The sequence below is a fragment of the Oryx dammah genome, unplaced genomic scaffold (assembly GCF_014754425.2).
Source record: "Oryx dammah isolate SB20612 unplaced genomic scaffold, SCBI_Odam_1.1 HiC_scaffold_15, whole genome shotgun sequence".
NCBI classification, from domain to species: domain Eukaryota; kingdom Metazoa; phylum Chordata; class Mammalia; order Artiodactyla; family Bovidae; genus Oryx; species Oryx dammah.
The window spans coordinates 24,931,427-24,945,088 of record NW_024070199.1 but is presented as its reverse complement, the minus strand read 5'-3'; the positions used below and the strand labels follow the sequence as shown (position 1 = coordinate 24,945,088).

The 13,662-nt window shown below is 41.3% G+C and overlaps 1 protein-coding gene across 3 annotated transcripts in view; it reads left to right on the top strand.

Moving 5' to 3' along the window:
• The first annotated feature begins 509 nt into the window (after positions 1 to 509).
• Positions 510 to 13,662, top strand: part of ZDHHC13 (zinc finger DHHC-type palmitoyltransferase 13) — a 52,372-nt gene continuing 39,219 nt past the window's right edge. Inside the window, exon 1 of one of the 3 annotated variants that reach the window (XM_040255681.1) lies at positions 510 to 621. In XM_040255681.1, coding sequence (XP_040111615.1) covers positions 595 to 621 — 27 coding nt within the window. In that variant the 5' untranslated portion in view covers positions 510 to 594. The remainder of the gene's footprint in view (positions 622 to 13,662) is intronic. The other 2 variants (XM_040255682.1, XM_040255683.1) reach the window with 2 other exon arrangements.

Genomic DNA, 13,662 nt, shown 5'->3' with positions numbered 1-13,662 from the left:
ACAGAGGATGAGATGGCTGGATGGCATCACCGACTCGATGGACGTGAGTTTGAGTGAACTCCGGGAGTTGGTGATGGACAGGGAGGCCTGGCGTCCTGCGATTCATGGGGTCGCAAGGAGTTGGACACGACTGAGCGACTGAACTGAACTAAGAGACGGTTTCACAAGGCCATCTAGCTATTAAACAGCCAAGTCCCGATTTGCACTCGGCAGATGGTGCTTGACGTTGGAATAACAGACAGATCCTGGACCTGTACTAGAGGAAGGATGAGGCATGCGGACAGGTGGACATCTACCTGGGCAAGCAGTGCACAGCCTTGACCAGCGGCTCTTAGCACCCGGCGTGGGCGAGGCGTGGGCGGGGCCTCCGACTCGCAGTTCTCCACTAGTCTCCCTGGCGGCGCGAGACTCCCGCCCCCAGCCGAGCGGAGGGCATGGATTGGCTCTTTCGAGGCCGATTGACGGCGCAGCGCTCGAGACAGGGACGCGGTGGAGGCGGAGTCACAGAAGGAAGTGGGAGTAGAGACGGCTCGAGGCGGGCTGGCCAGCGGGCCGCCGCCGCCACTTTGTTGAGTCGCCGCCGCCACTGGGGAGATGGAGGGGCCGGGACTGGGCTCGCAGGTGAGTGCGGTTGGGCGCAAGCGTCTCAGGGGCCCGGCGGGTGGCCGAGGGGAGGAAGAGACGGAGGGCTTGGGTGTGAGTTAGCTCCCAGAGGGGCCTCGGGGAGCGGAGGGGCAGGGTCCAGGGAGGGGGAAACCTGGAAACGCCGAGAATGATGCAGGGAATTCTCTCCGAGGCGACCGCGAAGAAAAGGCGAAGACACAGGGTGAGTGCCATATCGGCTTTCCCGCATCCACCTTAGGGCCGGGACCGCGGTGGGGCCTGGGAGGAGAGGCAAGCCGTTCCTGGGAGAGGTGTCAGGTGACACACCTGAGTTGGACCAGCCCTTCATGACCTTGGCCTGAAGTCTGTGAGGTTCTATTCATTTCTCTTTCGGCCGAGGCGCCTGGGAACCTGCGTTCGCCCCACCCAGCCCTGTTCTAGCTCCCTGTTGCCATATCCTTGCTTACTCCTTGAAAGATCTGAGGCTGTTTGTTTAGGCCGGAGAAAGCGGGGTGGAGAGGGAGGTGCGTGATAGCTATCTGCAAAATCCCGAAGGACTCTGTGTGTGGCGGAGATCGTGCTGGAAGCCAGATGTAGTTTCAGAAAACAGAAGGGGCCAATGGGGAGTGACAGGAGGTACATGTTAGCTCCAGGAGAACTAGATTTTTGTCCTTTTTGTTTATGGTCCTGACTGGCATATTATAGCTGTTTACTTAGTATTTGTTGAATATATGAAAAATACTCAGGTTCAGCCAGGGTCTAGTGAGTTCTTAGCATATATATGCCAAATGCTTTTGTGTCCATTATTAGTTACAGAATTGAAACATCCTTAAGAAGGTGATAGAATCCCCATTTACAGATGAGAAAACTGAAGCTGTCTCCAGCTGGAGTGAACTGGGTAGCAGATTTTTCTGTCCCTAAGTGGGATTCAAGCAGTTTGAGATGATTGGCTCAGTGGGCCTCTCTAAAAAACATCTTTGTCATCTTGAGAATGTTCCTCATGCTCCCCTTTTCCCTCCATTCTTTCAGCAAGCTGATGTAAGATTAAGTGAGGAACAAAACAGGAGGGAAGTTGTCAAATGTTCTTGCATTTTGACAGAATAAAAAAGGTTTGCAAGCAGACCAGATATTACAAAAGAGTGTAGAACCTTCACATGGAAACTGTCTCCTTGTTTTCTTCCCCTTAGAGTTTCAAGGAAAAGTTAGTAGGAGTGATTATCATATCTTAATTATTACCACTCATTTACAGAAGCCTTTAAGCACTTAAACTTCATTACCTGGTGCTTCAGGAAAGATTGCCCTGCTTGAATTCCCTGCCACATGGAGGGAGAGCCTGATTCAGAGGTTGAGATTAAATGGGACAAGGTAGAAATCGTTGTTGTTGTTAATAATAATTGCTATTAACTTTTTCAATAATAACATAAAGATCTTACCTATATACGATGCTCTACAGCTTGCAAAATACTTCTGTGTTCTTAATCCTCACTGTGACTCTGTGCAGTGGGGAGGGATTGTTGCTTCAGTTTTAGAGATTAGAACTGAGGCTCAAAAAGTTGGGAGTCATGGAATTTCCCTGGAGGTCCAGTGGTTAGGACTCAGTGCTTTCACTGCCGTGGCTCAGGTTCATTCCCTGGTTGGGGAACTGAGGATCCTGCAAGCTTTGTGGTGAGGCCAAAAAAAACCCAAGTCATTTGTTAAAAGTCAAATAGCTGTTAAGTGACAGAGCCAAGACCTCATTCATCCTCCCAGGGGTTAAGCATTGTTACAGGTGCTGGAGATTAATTGGTGAACAAAACAGACAAGAACATTCCTGCTCTGGTTGAATTTGTTTCCTCTGATTCCAGCTGAAAGGTTTTTTACCAGCATTTGCCTTTATTCTCTGGACCCCAGTTTCCTCTCTGACCTCATTTTTTATTAATACTGCTTTCTTGCTCAATCAACCAAAGCCACACTGGCCCCAAGGCCTTTGTACTTACTATTTGCTCTATCTGGAAAACTCTTCTCATATATTCACATGGCTTACTCCCTCCACTTTTGTAAAGTCTGGACACAAATGTCATGGCAGTGTTGGCAGGCCCTCCCCATCATAACCACTATCTGCAGCATTCCCTAACCCCCTTCCTTCCTTTATGTTTCTTCTCCGGATTTAATGTCATTAACATACTCTGTAAATAATTGCCTAGTGAATAAACTTAGATACTTAACTCTGTTAATGCCACGAGAAATTTTAATGATTATCTATCTAATCTCTTTCTGTCTTTATTTGATAATCGTAAGGATTTTGAGCCTCGTGAGAGTTTAAATACGGTTTTCTAGATCTTGGTTTTCTCTTTAGTTAATTAAATTTAATGGTACTTATATACTATTTAGAAAAAGTAATTGGATTCAAGATATCTCCATGTGAGAAATACCTCTTATATCTTAAGATGTTCCAGTCATCTACTGCTGCTGCTGCTGCTAAGTCACTTCAGTCGTCTCCGACTCTGTGTGACCCCATAGACGGCAGCCCACCAGGCTCCCCCATCCCTGGGATTCTCCAGGCAAGAACACTGGAGTAGGTTGCCATTTCCTTCTCCAATGCGTGAAAGTGAAGTCGCTCAGTCGTGTCCGACTCTTAGCGATCCCATGGACTGCAGCCTACCAGGCTCCTCCGTCCATGGGAGTTTCCAGGCAAGAGTACTGGAGTGGGTCACTAGTGCCTTCTCCAAATCATCTACTACTGTGTAACAAACCACCCCAAATCATAGCAGTCAGGATTTTGGCCAGGAGAAAGAGGGATGGTTTGTTTCTGTTCCACCATGTCTGGAGCCTCTGCTGGAAAGACTTGTCCCCTGGGATGACTCAGGCTGGTATCATTTGGTGGTACCCTCAGTCACATGTCATGATGATTTTGAGCAGGGACACCGGCACGTGGCCTGGGCCTCTGGACAGCATGGTGGCTGGGCTCCAAGTGTGAACATTTCAAGAGACAGAAAGAGGAAGCTGCCAGTTTCTGAGGCCTGAGCCTGCCGAGTATCACTGGCCGAGTGTCACTTCTGTGGTATTTTATTATTGAAGTAGTCAGAGAGCTCAGATTTGAGAGGGAGGGACATAGATTCTTTCCTCTTGATGGAGAACTATCAAAGAACTTGGGGACTTTGTAATAATAATCACCACAGATGTATTCATAGCTGTCTTACAGAATTGTATAATATCTTGTTCTGCTTTTTCTGCTCCAAGTGGAGGAGAGTATTCAGCTAGCTATAAGTCTTTTTTTTTTTGGTATCCCTGCCCCTCCTTTTCTTTTTCTTATTTTGGACTGTGTTTGTTGTGTTCAGGGCCATATCAAGTTGTTTCTCAAACAGTGACCGACACATAGAGTAGGCATTCAAGAAACACCTGGCAAATGAATGAATGGATTGTAGCAAGAATTTTGTCTTATTCATCCTTTATCCTTAAGTACCTAGTACCCTGATTGGTATATAGTAGGTGTTCTTTTGGAGAAGGCAATGGCACCCCACTCCAGTACTCTTGCCTGGAAAGTCCCATGGACGGAGGAGCCTGGTAGGCTGCAGTCCATGGGGTTGCTAAGAGTCGGACACGACTGAGCGACTTCACTTTCACTTTTCACTTTAATGCATTGGAGAAGGCAATGGCAACCCACTCCATTGTTCTTGCCTGGAGAATCCCAGGAACTGGGGAGCCTGGTGGGCTGCCGTCTATGGTGTCGCACAGAGTCAGACACGACTGAAGTGACTTAGCAGCAGCAGCAACAGCAGCAGGTGTTCTTTACATTTCCCTGAGTGAATGATTAATGGAGACTCTTATGAGTTTGGTGGTGTCTATTGCTCAGCCTATTCTGTTACCTTAATATTGTAGGCAGCCATATTATCAGTTAGGCTTCCACTGCCACGAAGGGTGTTTGCTTATGCAGTGATGCCTTTACCAGTACACATGTCAATAACAACTACTGTAACAGCTCTTCTTAGAACCGTAAACATGGATTTGGAAATAACTTTATAGCTATATTGATCTCCTCCTTTCATTTTACAAATGTAGAAACTGAAGCCCAAAATCAGCAGTCATCATACAGCCAACCTGAAATCTGAGACTTGGCCTTGTTCTCGGGGAGATTTTTCCTTTCAACATGGTAAAAAGGAAACAACTAGAGAAAACTTAAAAAAACATTTTGTAAGCTAACCAGCAAGTAATTTCTAAGGGTGTAGGATCAAGACAAACTTTGCTTTAACCTTTGTGTTGGGACTCCATGGTTGTTTTTTTATAAACATTTTATGTGACTGTCCCTAAAGTTAACCTCCCCCCAAAGCAGGTCATTTCCTTTCTCACCTGTAGCTCTTATGGCAGAATTTTGAGAGGGAGTGGTATCTAGAGCAAAGAACATAGCTTACAGCTGTGTCCTCTAAGCTTTTTTGATTATGCAGTCTTGTCAGTAAAGCAGTTTTGGGCTTGCACCCCTAGAGTAAAGCACCCCGCAATGTGAAAAGCAGGAATTAAAGTTTTCATGGTTGTAAAATGACCTGTATTGTGAGATTAAGAGAGTGATGAGAGGCACGTGCGCTGCATGCTGGCTGGAAGCTCAGGCCTCCAGCTGCACAGTCCAGATCATCCAGATACTACTGACCGCAGTTTGCTGTCCCTTGTTGGCCCCTGACCAGTTAACTTACGTGTTAACAGGGACGATCCTGGGGCATGTGGTGAGCTGGGACGTAAAAAGTTCAGCTCCCTCTGTTTGATGTACCTGGAGCCTGGGAGGAGGAGCCAGTCTCCAAATCCATATTGTCATGTTATTACCAGATTTGACAGTATGTTTCTAAATTACACTCATAAGTCAATAGCTCAGTATATACTCATGGTAAGGTTTTGAATTAAAAATACTAAATATAAATCTGCTTCAGATCAGCCTTTTTGATAATTTGAATTTTTTTTTGGAGGAAGGCTGGCCTTTGTTAGATCAGATTAGACTGTCTCTGTTTCACTTCTTGTGGCTACTGAAGAGCACCTGTTATGACAAGTGTCAGCTCTGCCATTTTCTTGTTTGCTTGTACTTGTATCAGTACTACTGTTATTTCAGTTCATCGTTTCTTTGGAGTAATCAGTGTAAGCCACTTGCTTATTTTGGGAAGGATAGTTTTAAAATTAGTTAGTAGTTAAAATTAGGTAATATACCTTGAGAATTACTTAGCCTGAAGAATACCGCAGTATGGTCCCATTGTAACCCCTCTGGGTGTGGACTTTTACGCTGCCCCTAAGTTACCTTGTAAACAGACCATGAGGAGTGACCTGCTTGATATACAGATTGCATGAGTCTTCCAGGACTAAAAACTCATAAAGATTAAAGAAGACAAATTTATAAACTTTTGTGGCTTTCCCTCCCCCCTTTCTAAAAAATACAGAAGTTATTATAACAGCAGCTTTAACATTTTCTTCTGTTACTGAATGGGTTACTGAGTGCTTGGCCTTGAGTGCACTTGCCTCACTTTGGAGACCGTTGGCTTTGAAACCAGGCTTTGAGTTTATGTAATCCTCTTTAGCTTTTACTCTGATTTGGATTTAGGCAAAAACGACATGAACACAAAGTACCTCCTATTATCTACTCTTGCTCACCAATTTTTGCCGTTCCATCACATACTGCTTCAGTTATCACTTGAAGTATCTCTTTGTCTCTGACTTAGCTGCCCCATTAGACTTAAGCTCCTAGAGGATACGCACTGATGCCTTGTGTTCCTAGCATAATGCTTTGCACGTCATAAAAACACAGTAATTAATTGCTGAATAAACTGTTCATAATAAATAAATAAATGCTCTTTATATTGAAATGTATAATCCTCCTCAACTTTCTGCATGAAAAATGAAACTGATGTCCTTAAAGCCCTGAGGCATAATGAGAAGTAATACATTTTAATCTATATAATATACAACATTTATTTGTGATGAAAAATCTGTATATAAAGAAAGGCTTAATCTTCTTAATTATTAATGGAAAAAAGATACACAATCCACTAGAAGAACAGACTATGAAAAGGCAACCCACAAAAGAGAAAATATGAGACAATAAACGATAAACAACTAGGGGCACGTGAAATGCAAAGCAAGATGCCATGTTTTTTAGCCATCAGATTGGAAAGATTGTAAAAAGATTGATAATAATCAGTTATGGGGAGGTTTTTGGGAAAAAGAACACTTATACTTGCTGCTGGGAATGTGAATTAGGGAAGATAATTGGTCAGTATCTGTTTATGTTTAAAATACATATGTATTTTTTTGACCCAGCAGTCCTGTGTTGGTGAATCAATGTTAGAGAATGTATACAATGTTAATTACAGGGTTGTTCAGAGAGCGAATGCTGAAATCAGCTTGCATGTCTAACGTCTAATTATGCTAGATCTTTACAATGGAATAAGATTCAACTATTATTTACTGACCCCAGGGCTGTACATGATATATTGTTAGGTGAGACAGGCAAGTTGATAATTATATAATCAAATCCCATGTTTGAAGATGTTTTGTTAAATATAAGAAAATCATAAAAACCTGTGTATGCTCTATGATGTTATATATATTAAAGTATATACAGATAGTGAGGAAAGATATATACCAAACTGTAAATAATAGTATCTCTACTGGTACAAGATTGGGAGGGAGAGTCCTGAATATCAGCTAAAGTGTTCATGTCTGTATTGCTGGAGCTTTAAAATGAGTGTGAATTACTTTATGATTTAAAAAAATTTAAGTTTTATATAAAAAGCAGACTGATTTCTCTGTCATCTCCATCTGCTGTTTATTGAGACTGTAGAAATTCTGAGTAGAGTTTAACTCTTTCTTTGATCTTTTGTCTTCTTTCAGTTGAAGGTAGTTACATGTGATATGGTGAAGAGAATCCTGATATCTTTTTGATGTTTTAATCTCACTACGTATATGTTTATTTTTATCTGTGTGAGTGTGTGCATGTTAAAATAAGAGTTTCATGCAGTGAGGTTGAATTTACCAGAGAAGTTAGAACTTGTGTATTCAAAAAAACATTTGTGATTCTAGCTCTGGCTAAGAAGGAGCAAAGAACACTCCACCCTGTCTGTCCCCATGAATGGACTGGATAGAATAGAATGCTCTTTAAGGATTCTTGAAGGAAAATTATAGCAGGCAGAGCAGGGGGAAAGACCGGAATTCAAAAAACCACTGAACCAGCAGCTAATTTACCTTTTTCCCATCTGAGTCCCCTCCTCTCCACCCCCAACCCTGGGACTTAAATCCTGGCAGTGAGCATCCCTGCAGACAGGAGTGCTCGTGGAGAAGCTCTCTAGTTCAGGTTCAAGGAACAGGAAAGTGGTCTGGCAGCGCAAGCACCTGAAACGCTGAGGGAGGAGAACTTCCTCTCTGAGCAGAGGAGTTGCGGTCCCAAGGCAGTGGTTGTTAGAAGTGACAGCAGAAGCATGATCCATGAAAGAAAAAAAAAATCGCTACATTATACTTCATTAAATTGAAAATGTTTGCTGTATGAAAGAGACTTAAGAAATTGGAAGATAAGCTACAGATGGGGAGAATATATTTACAAATCACATATCTGACAAAGGACTTCCTTATGTCTAGCATGTGTAGTATAAGGAACTCTCAAAACTTAGCAGTGAGAAAATAGCCCAATTAAAAAATAAGTAAAAAGACAATTCACCCAAGAAGAAACACAGATAGCAAATAGCACGTGAAATGACACTCAGCCCCCATTAGCCATCAGGGATATGCAGTCTGAGGCCCTGATGAAACACTACTACATGTCTGTTTTACTGACGAGAAAGTATCAGTGCCAGAGGATGCGGAGCAAGTGGAACTCTCATAATTTGCTGACGGCAATGCAAAGGGGTCCAGCCACTCCGGAAAACGATTTGGCAACTCCTTTTAAATTTAACATCTACTTACCAGATGGTCAAGCAAATTTCACTGTTAGAGAAGCAAAACATATGTTCACACAAAATGTATGTTTATAGCAGCTCCATTTATAATTGCCAGAAGCTGGAAACAACCCAGGTGGGTTGTTTAAATGGATAAACTGTGATACATTCATGTAATGGAATACTATATAGCAGGAAAGGAACTATTACTAACATACAGTAACTTGGATGAGTCTCAGCATTATGCTGAGTGCAAGAAGCCGGTCTTAGAAGATTATATTCTGCATGATTCCATTGTTTGACAGTCTGGGAAAGAAAAAAATAAGTAATGAAGAACATATCCGTGGTTGCCAGGAGCTGAGGTAGCTGAGCTAGAGATGTGGCTTAAAAGGAATATCCCAAGGGAGTCTTTTGAGGTGTTGGAACTGTTCTGGATCCTGATTTTGGTAGTGGTTATAAGACTCCACATGTGTTAAAATCCACAGAACTATACACCAGAAGGTCAATTTAACTGTAAGATAACTTAGAAAGAAAGTATTGATCCCTTATGAGTAACTGGTTGAGGGATTATGAACTTCTTTCAGTAAACCTATCATTTCTTTAATCTTTTTTGGAACTCCTGGAGAATTGATGTAAGCACATTTCACATATCTTCAACTTTCTATTCTTGATGTGTATTCATCCTTTCAGAGTTGTTTTTAAACAATGAGAAGTTCAGAGACAGGGCTGGTGAATAAGGTGGATAAAGGTCTGGTAACAACTTTATGGTATCTTTCCCATAGATGGGACTAGAAAATAATAAGCCAGTTTGGATTTCTAGGAATGATTTGCTAGATATTTGATGAACCTCTCCCTTAAATGCAACTAAACATGCTGGATACAGTAGAAAATCTTTTTAAGTATTTTATATTGTGTATGCTATTGTAAATTTTAAAAAAGATCCCTTTGGGTTTTCTGTGTATATGATCCTGTTGTCTGCAAATAAAGGTGAATTTGCTTCTTTTCTAATCTGTATGCATTTTTTCTTTCCTTTACTCTTATTCTGTCCAGGACTTCATCACATTGTTGATTTCAAGTGGTGATAGTGGGCATTCTTGTTTTGTCTCACTCTTTACAGTTAAAGCATTCAGTCTTCTACTGTTAAGTGTGTGGTAGCTGTAGATTTTTTTAAAATAATTTATTTATTTTTGGCTGTTCCCTAGAACAGCCAAATAAACACTCAGTTTCTTTAATAGGTAGAGTGCTGTCTGTTGCTGTGTGTGGGCTTTCTCTAGTTGTGGAGGGCAGGGAGCAACTCTGTTGGCAGCACGTCGGCTTCTCCTTACGGTGACTTCTCTTGTGTTTAGGCATCAGTCGTTGGGGTGCATGGGCTCAGGAGTTGTGGTTCCTGGACTCTAGGGCACAGGTCCAATAGCTGGGGTGCATGGGCTTAGCTTCTGGCAGCATGTGGGATCTTCCCAGACCAGGGATCATACCCGTGTCTCCTGCATTGACATGTGGATTCTTTACCATTGAGCTACCAGGGAAGCCCTGTAGATTTCTTAGAAATGCTCTTTATCAGGTTGAGGAAGTCCCCTTCTTTCCCTAGTGTGCAAAGAGTGTTTGTCCGCATGGGTGTTGAATTCTGTCAAATGCTTTTGTTCTGCTGAATTGAGTATATTTATTTTGTGAAGACGATGGATTGTACTGATTCCTTTTGAAATGTTTAAGCTTGGTTGTAATGTATATTATCCTTTTTATATTTGAATCACTGAATAGAATTTTGCTGACATTTCATCAGGGTCGTTACATGTGTGTTCATGAACGGTATTAAGTAGTTTTTGTTACTGTGAATGTCTGTTGGTTTTATTTTTGGGATCATGCTGCCTCCTAAAATGAGCTAGGAAGCAATTTCTCTGTATTCTAAAGGAGTTGGTATCGTTTCTTCCCTGAATGTTTTCATAGTGTTTGCTGGTTAAAAGTTATGTGGGCCTGGAGTTGTTTTGCTTTTGTTTAATGAAAAGTTTTTGTTTAATATTTTTATTTATTTACTTGACTGAACCAGGTCTTCACTGTGGGATGTGAACTCTTCAGTGTGGCGTGTGGGGTCTAGTTCCGTGACCAGGGATCACACTTGGGCCGCCTGCATTGGGAGCACAGAGTCTTAGCCACTGGACTACGAGGAAGTCCCTATAGGGAAGTTTAAAATTATGAACTCAATTTCTTTAATAGATAGAGTGCTACTCATTTCTTTTTAATTCCATTTTGATAACTTATGTGTTCCGAGAAAATTTTTTGCATTTCATCTAGGTCATTGAATTTAATGGCATAAACATGATCACAGAAGTCCCTTATTATCCTTTTACTGTTTGCACAATCTTGTAATAGTGTCCTCTTTTTTAAACCTGCTATATGTCATTGACATCTTTATTTTTGATCAGTCTGGAGGTTTATCAGTTTTATTGATTTATTCCAAAGAACCATCTTTTTAAAGAAAAACTTTACAGTCTGCTTTTGTTTATTGTTTTTAGTAATTTTTATTTATTTTGGTTGCCCTGGGTCTTCATTGCTTTGGCAGGCTTCTGAATGTCAGCAGTCAGGGGGCTACTTGTCATTGCGATGCGTGGGCTTCTCATTGCAGTGGCTTCTCTTGTTGCGGAACACAGGCTCTAGGGCGTGGGCTCAGTAGTTGTGTCACACGGGCCCAGCTGCTCTATGGCCCAGGTAATCTCGCGAGCAGGGATGGAACCACGGGCAGATTCCCATCTACTGCACTACCAGCGAAGTCCCAAGCATAGCTGTTGGTTTCAGTGATTCTGCATTTTTTTTTTCTTTTTTATATTTCATGGATTTCCCTATCTTTATTGTTTCATTCATTCTATTTTGGGTTTATTTTCCTTCTCTAGGTTCTTAAGGCAAAAGCTTGAGTCATTTATTTTAGTTTCTTCTTTTTTCCCATTCAGTCGCTCAGTCATGTCCGACTCTTTGTGACCCCATGGACTGCAGCACGCCAGGCCTCCCTGTCCATCACCAACTCCCGGAGTTCACTCAAACTCATGTTCATGGAGTCGGTGATGCCATCCAGCCATCTCATCCTCTGTCATCCTCTTCTCCTCCCGTCTTCAATCTTTCCCAGCATGAGGGTCTTTTCTAATGAGTCAGTTCTTCGCATCAGGTGGCCAGAGTACTGAAGTTTCAGCTTTAGCATCAGTCCTTCCAGTGAATATTCAGGACTGATTTCCTTTAGGATGGAGTGGTTTGATCTCCTTACCATGGACTCTCAAGAGTCTTTTTCCCATTATAAGCATTTAAAAAAATTCACTGTATTTACAACTGTGTTGTTTAGTTTCAAAATATTTGAGAATATTCCACATATCCTTTTGTTATTGATTTTTAATTCAATTCCAGCTGTGGCCAGGGAACATACTCTGTATGAATTCAACCCATATAAGTTTGTTGAGACTTGTTTTATGGCCCAGTATATTATCTGTCTTGATTAATATTCCATGTGTACTTGGAACACATATCTATTCTGTTGTTGGGTGGGATTTTATGAAAATGTCAGTTAGATCCAGTTGGTGGATAGTGTTAAGTCTTCTTGGTGGCGCAGTGGTAAAGAATTTGCCTGCCAGTGCAGGAGACAGGGTAGACGCGAGTTTGATCCCTGGGTCAGGAAGATCCTCTGGAGTAGGAAATAGCAACCCACTCCAGTATTCTTACCTGGAGGATCCCATGGACAGAGGAGCCTGGCAGGCTACAGTCCATGGGGTCCCAAAGAGTCAGACACGACTGAGCGATTGAGCACGCACACATGCATCTGTTTCTAATTTCTCTCTTTTTCTAGTAGCTGAAGTATTAAAATACTCAACTATAATAATGAATCTTCCTGTTTTTCTTTTTTGCTTTATGAATTTTAAAGTTCCTTTTGGGTACACGTGTATTTAAGGTTGTTGTATCTTCTTGATAAATTTGCCTTCTTTAATATTTTGAGATGTCCTTCCTTATCTCTGGTAATATTTCTTGTGTGATGTCAGCTACTGCCAAGTCACTTAAGTCGTGTCCGACTCTGTGTGACCCCATAGACGGCAGCCCACCAGGCTCCCCCGTCCCTGGGATTCTCCAGGCAAGAACACTGGAGTGGGTTGCCATTTCCTTCTCCAATGCATGAAAGTGAAAAGTGAAAGGGAAGTCACTCAGTCGTGTCCGACCCTCAGCGACCCCATGGACTGCAGCCTACCAGGCTCCTCCGTCCATGGAATTTTCCAGGCAAGAGTACTGGAGTGGGGTGCCATTGCCTTCTCCATGTGTGATGTCTACTTTGTCTTATATTAATATAACCTTTGAATTCCTTATGCTTATTTTTTTTTCTCTTTCTATCCTTTACTTTTAACCTATGTATATTTTTGTATTTAATGTGAGTTTCCTGTAGATGACATGTAGTTTTCTTAGTGTTTGCTTTTTAAAAAATCCAGTCTAACAAACTGTCTTTCATTTGGTTTTCTTTAGACCATTAGTATTTAATGTGATTATAAGTATAGTTTCATATAGATGTATTACCTTATATGTTTTATTCCTTCTCTGTTCTTTGTTCATTTTCCCTCACTTTTCCTGTAGTTTGAAAAATACTGAGTATGTTTTAAGTATTTTATTTTATTTCTGCTATTGGCTTATTGCAAGACTTTATTTATTTAGAAGTTGCTCTTGGGTTTACTTATCACTGTTTATCTGCAAATACTGTTTTAAGAATCTTCTGTAACAACATACTTCTGTTTTTTGTCATCAAGAAATTAAAAAAATGTGAAAAAGTCTGTTATGTTGACCTACATAATTATACATATTTACCCATGTAGTTCTGTCATTCTTTATTTCTTTGTGTTGATTCAGATTTCTGTCTGGTATTATTTTCCTTTAGCCTGAAGAACATCCTTTATTTCTTGTAAGATAGTGTCTGTTGGCAGTTTTCTTAGCTTTGATTTGTTTTAAAAAAGTGTTTCTTTCATTCCTATTTTTCAAGAATATTTTTGTTAGTGTTTGCAGGTTAAGTTTTTTTCTTTTAGATTTTTAAAACTGTCTTGCTTTTGTCTTCTGGCTGGTACTTACTGATTAGAAGTCTGAGTTCATTCTTATCTTTGTAGGGACCGCTATCTTTATCATTGGTTTCGAGTAGTTTGATTTTTATATGCCTTGGTGTAATATTATG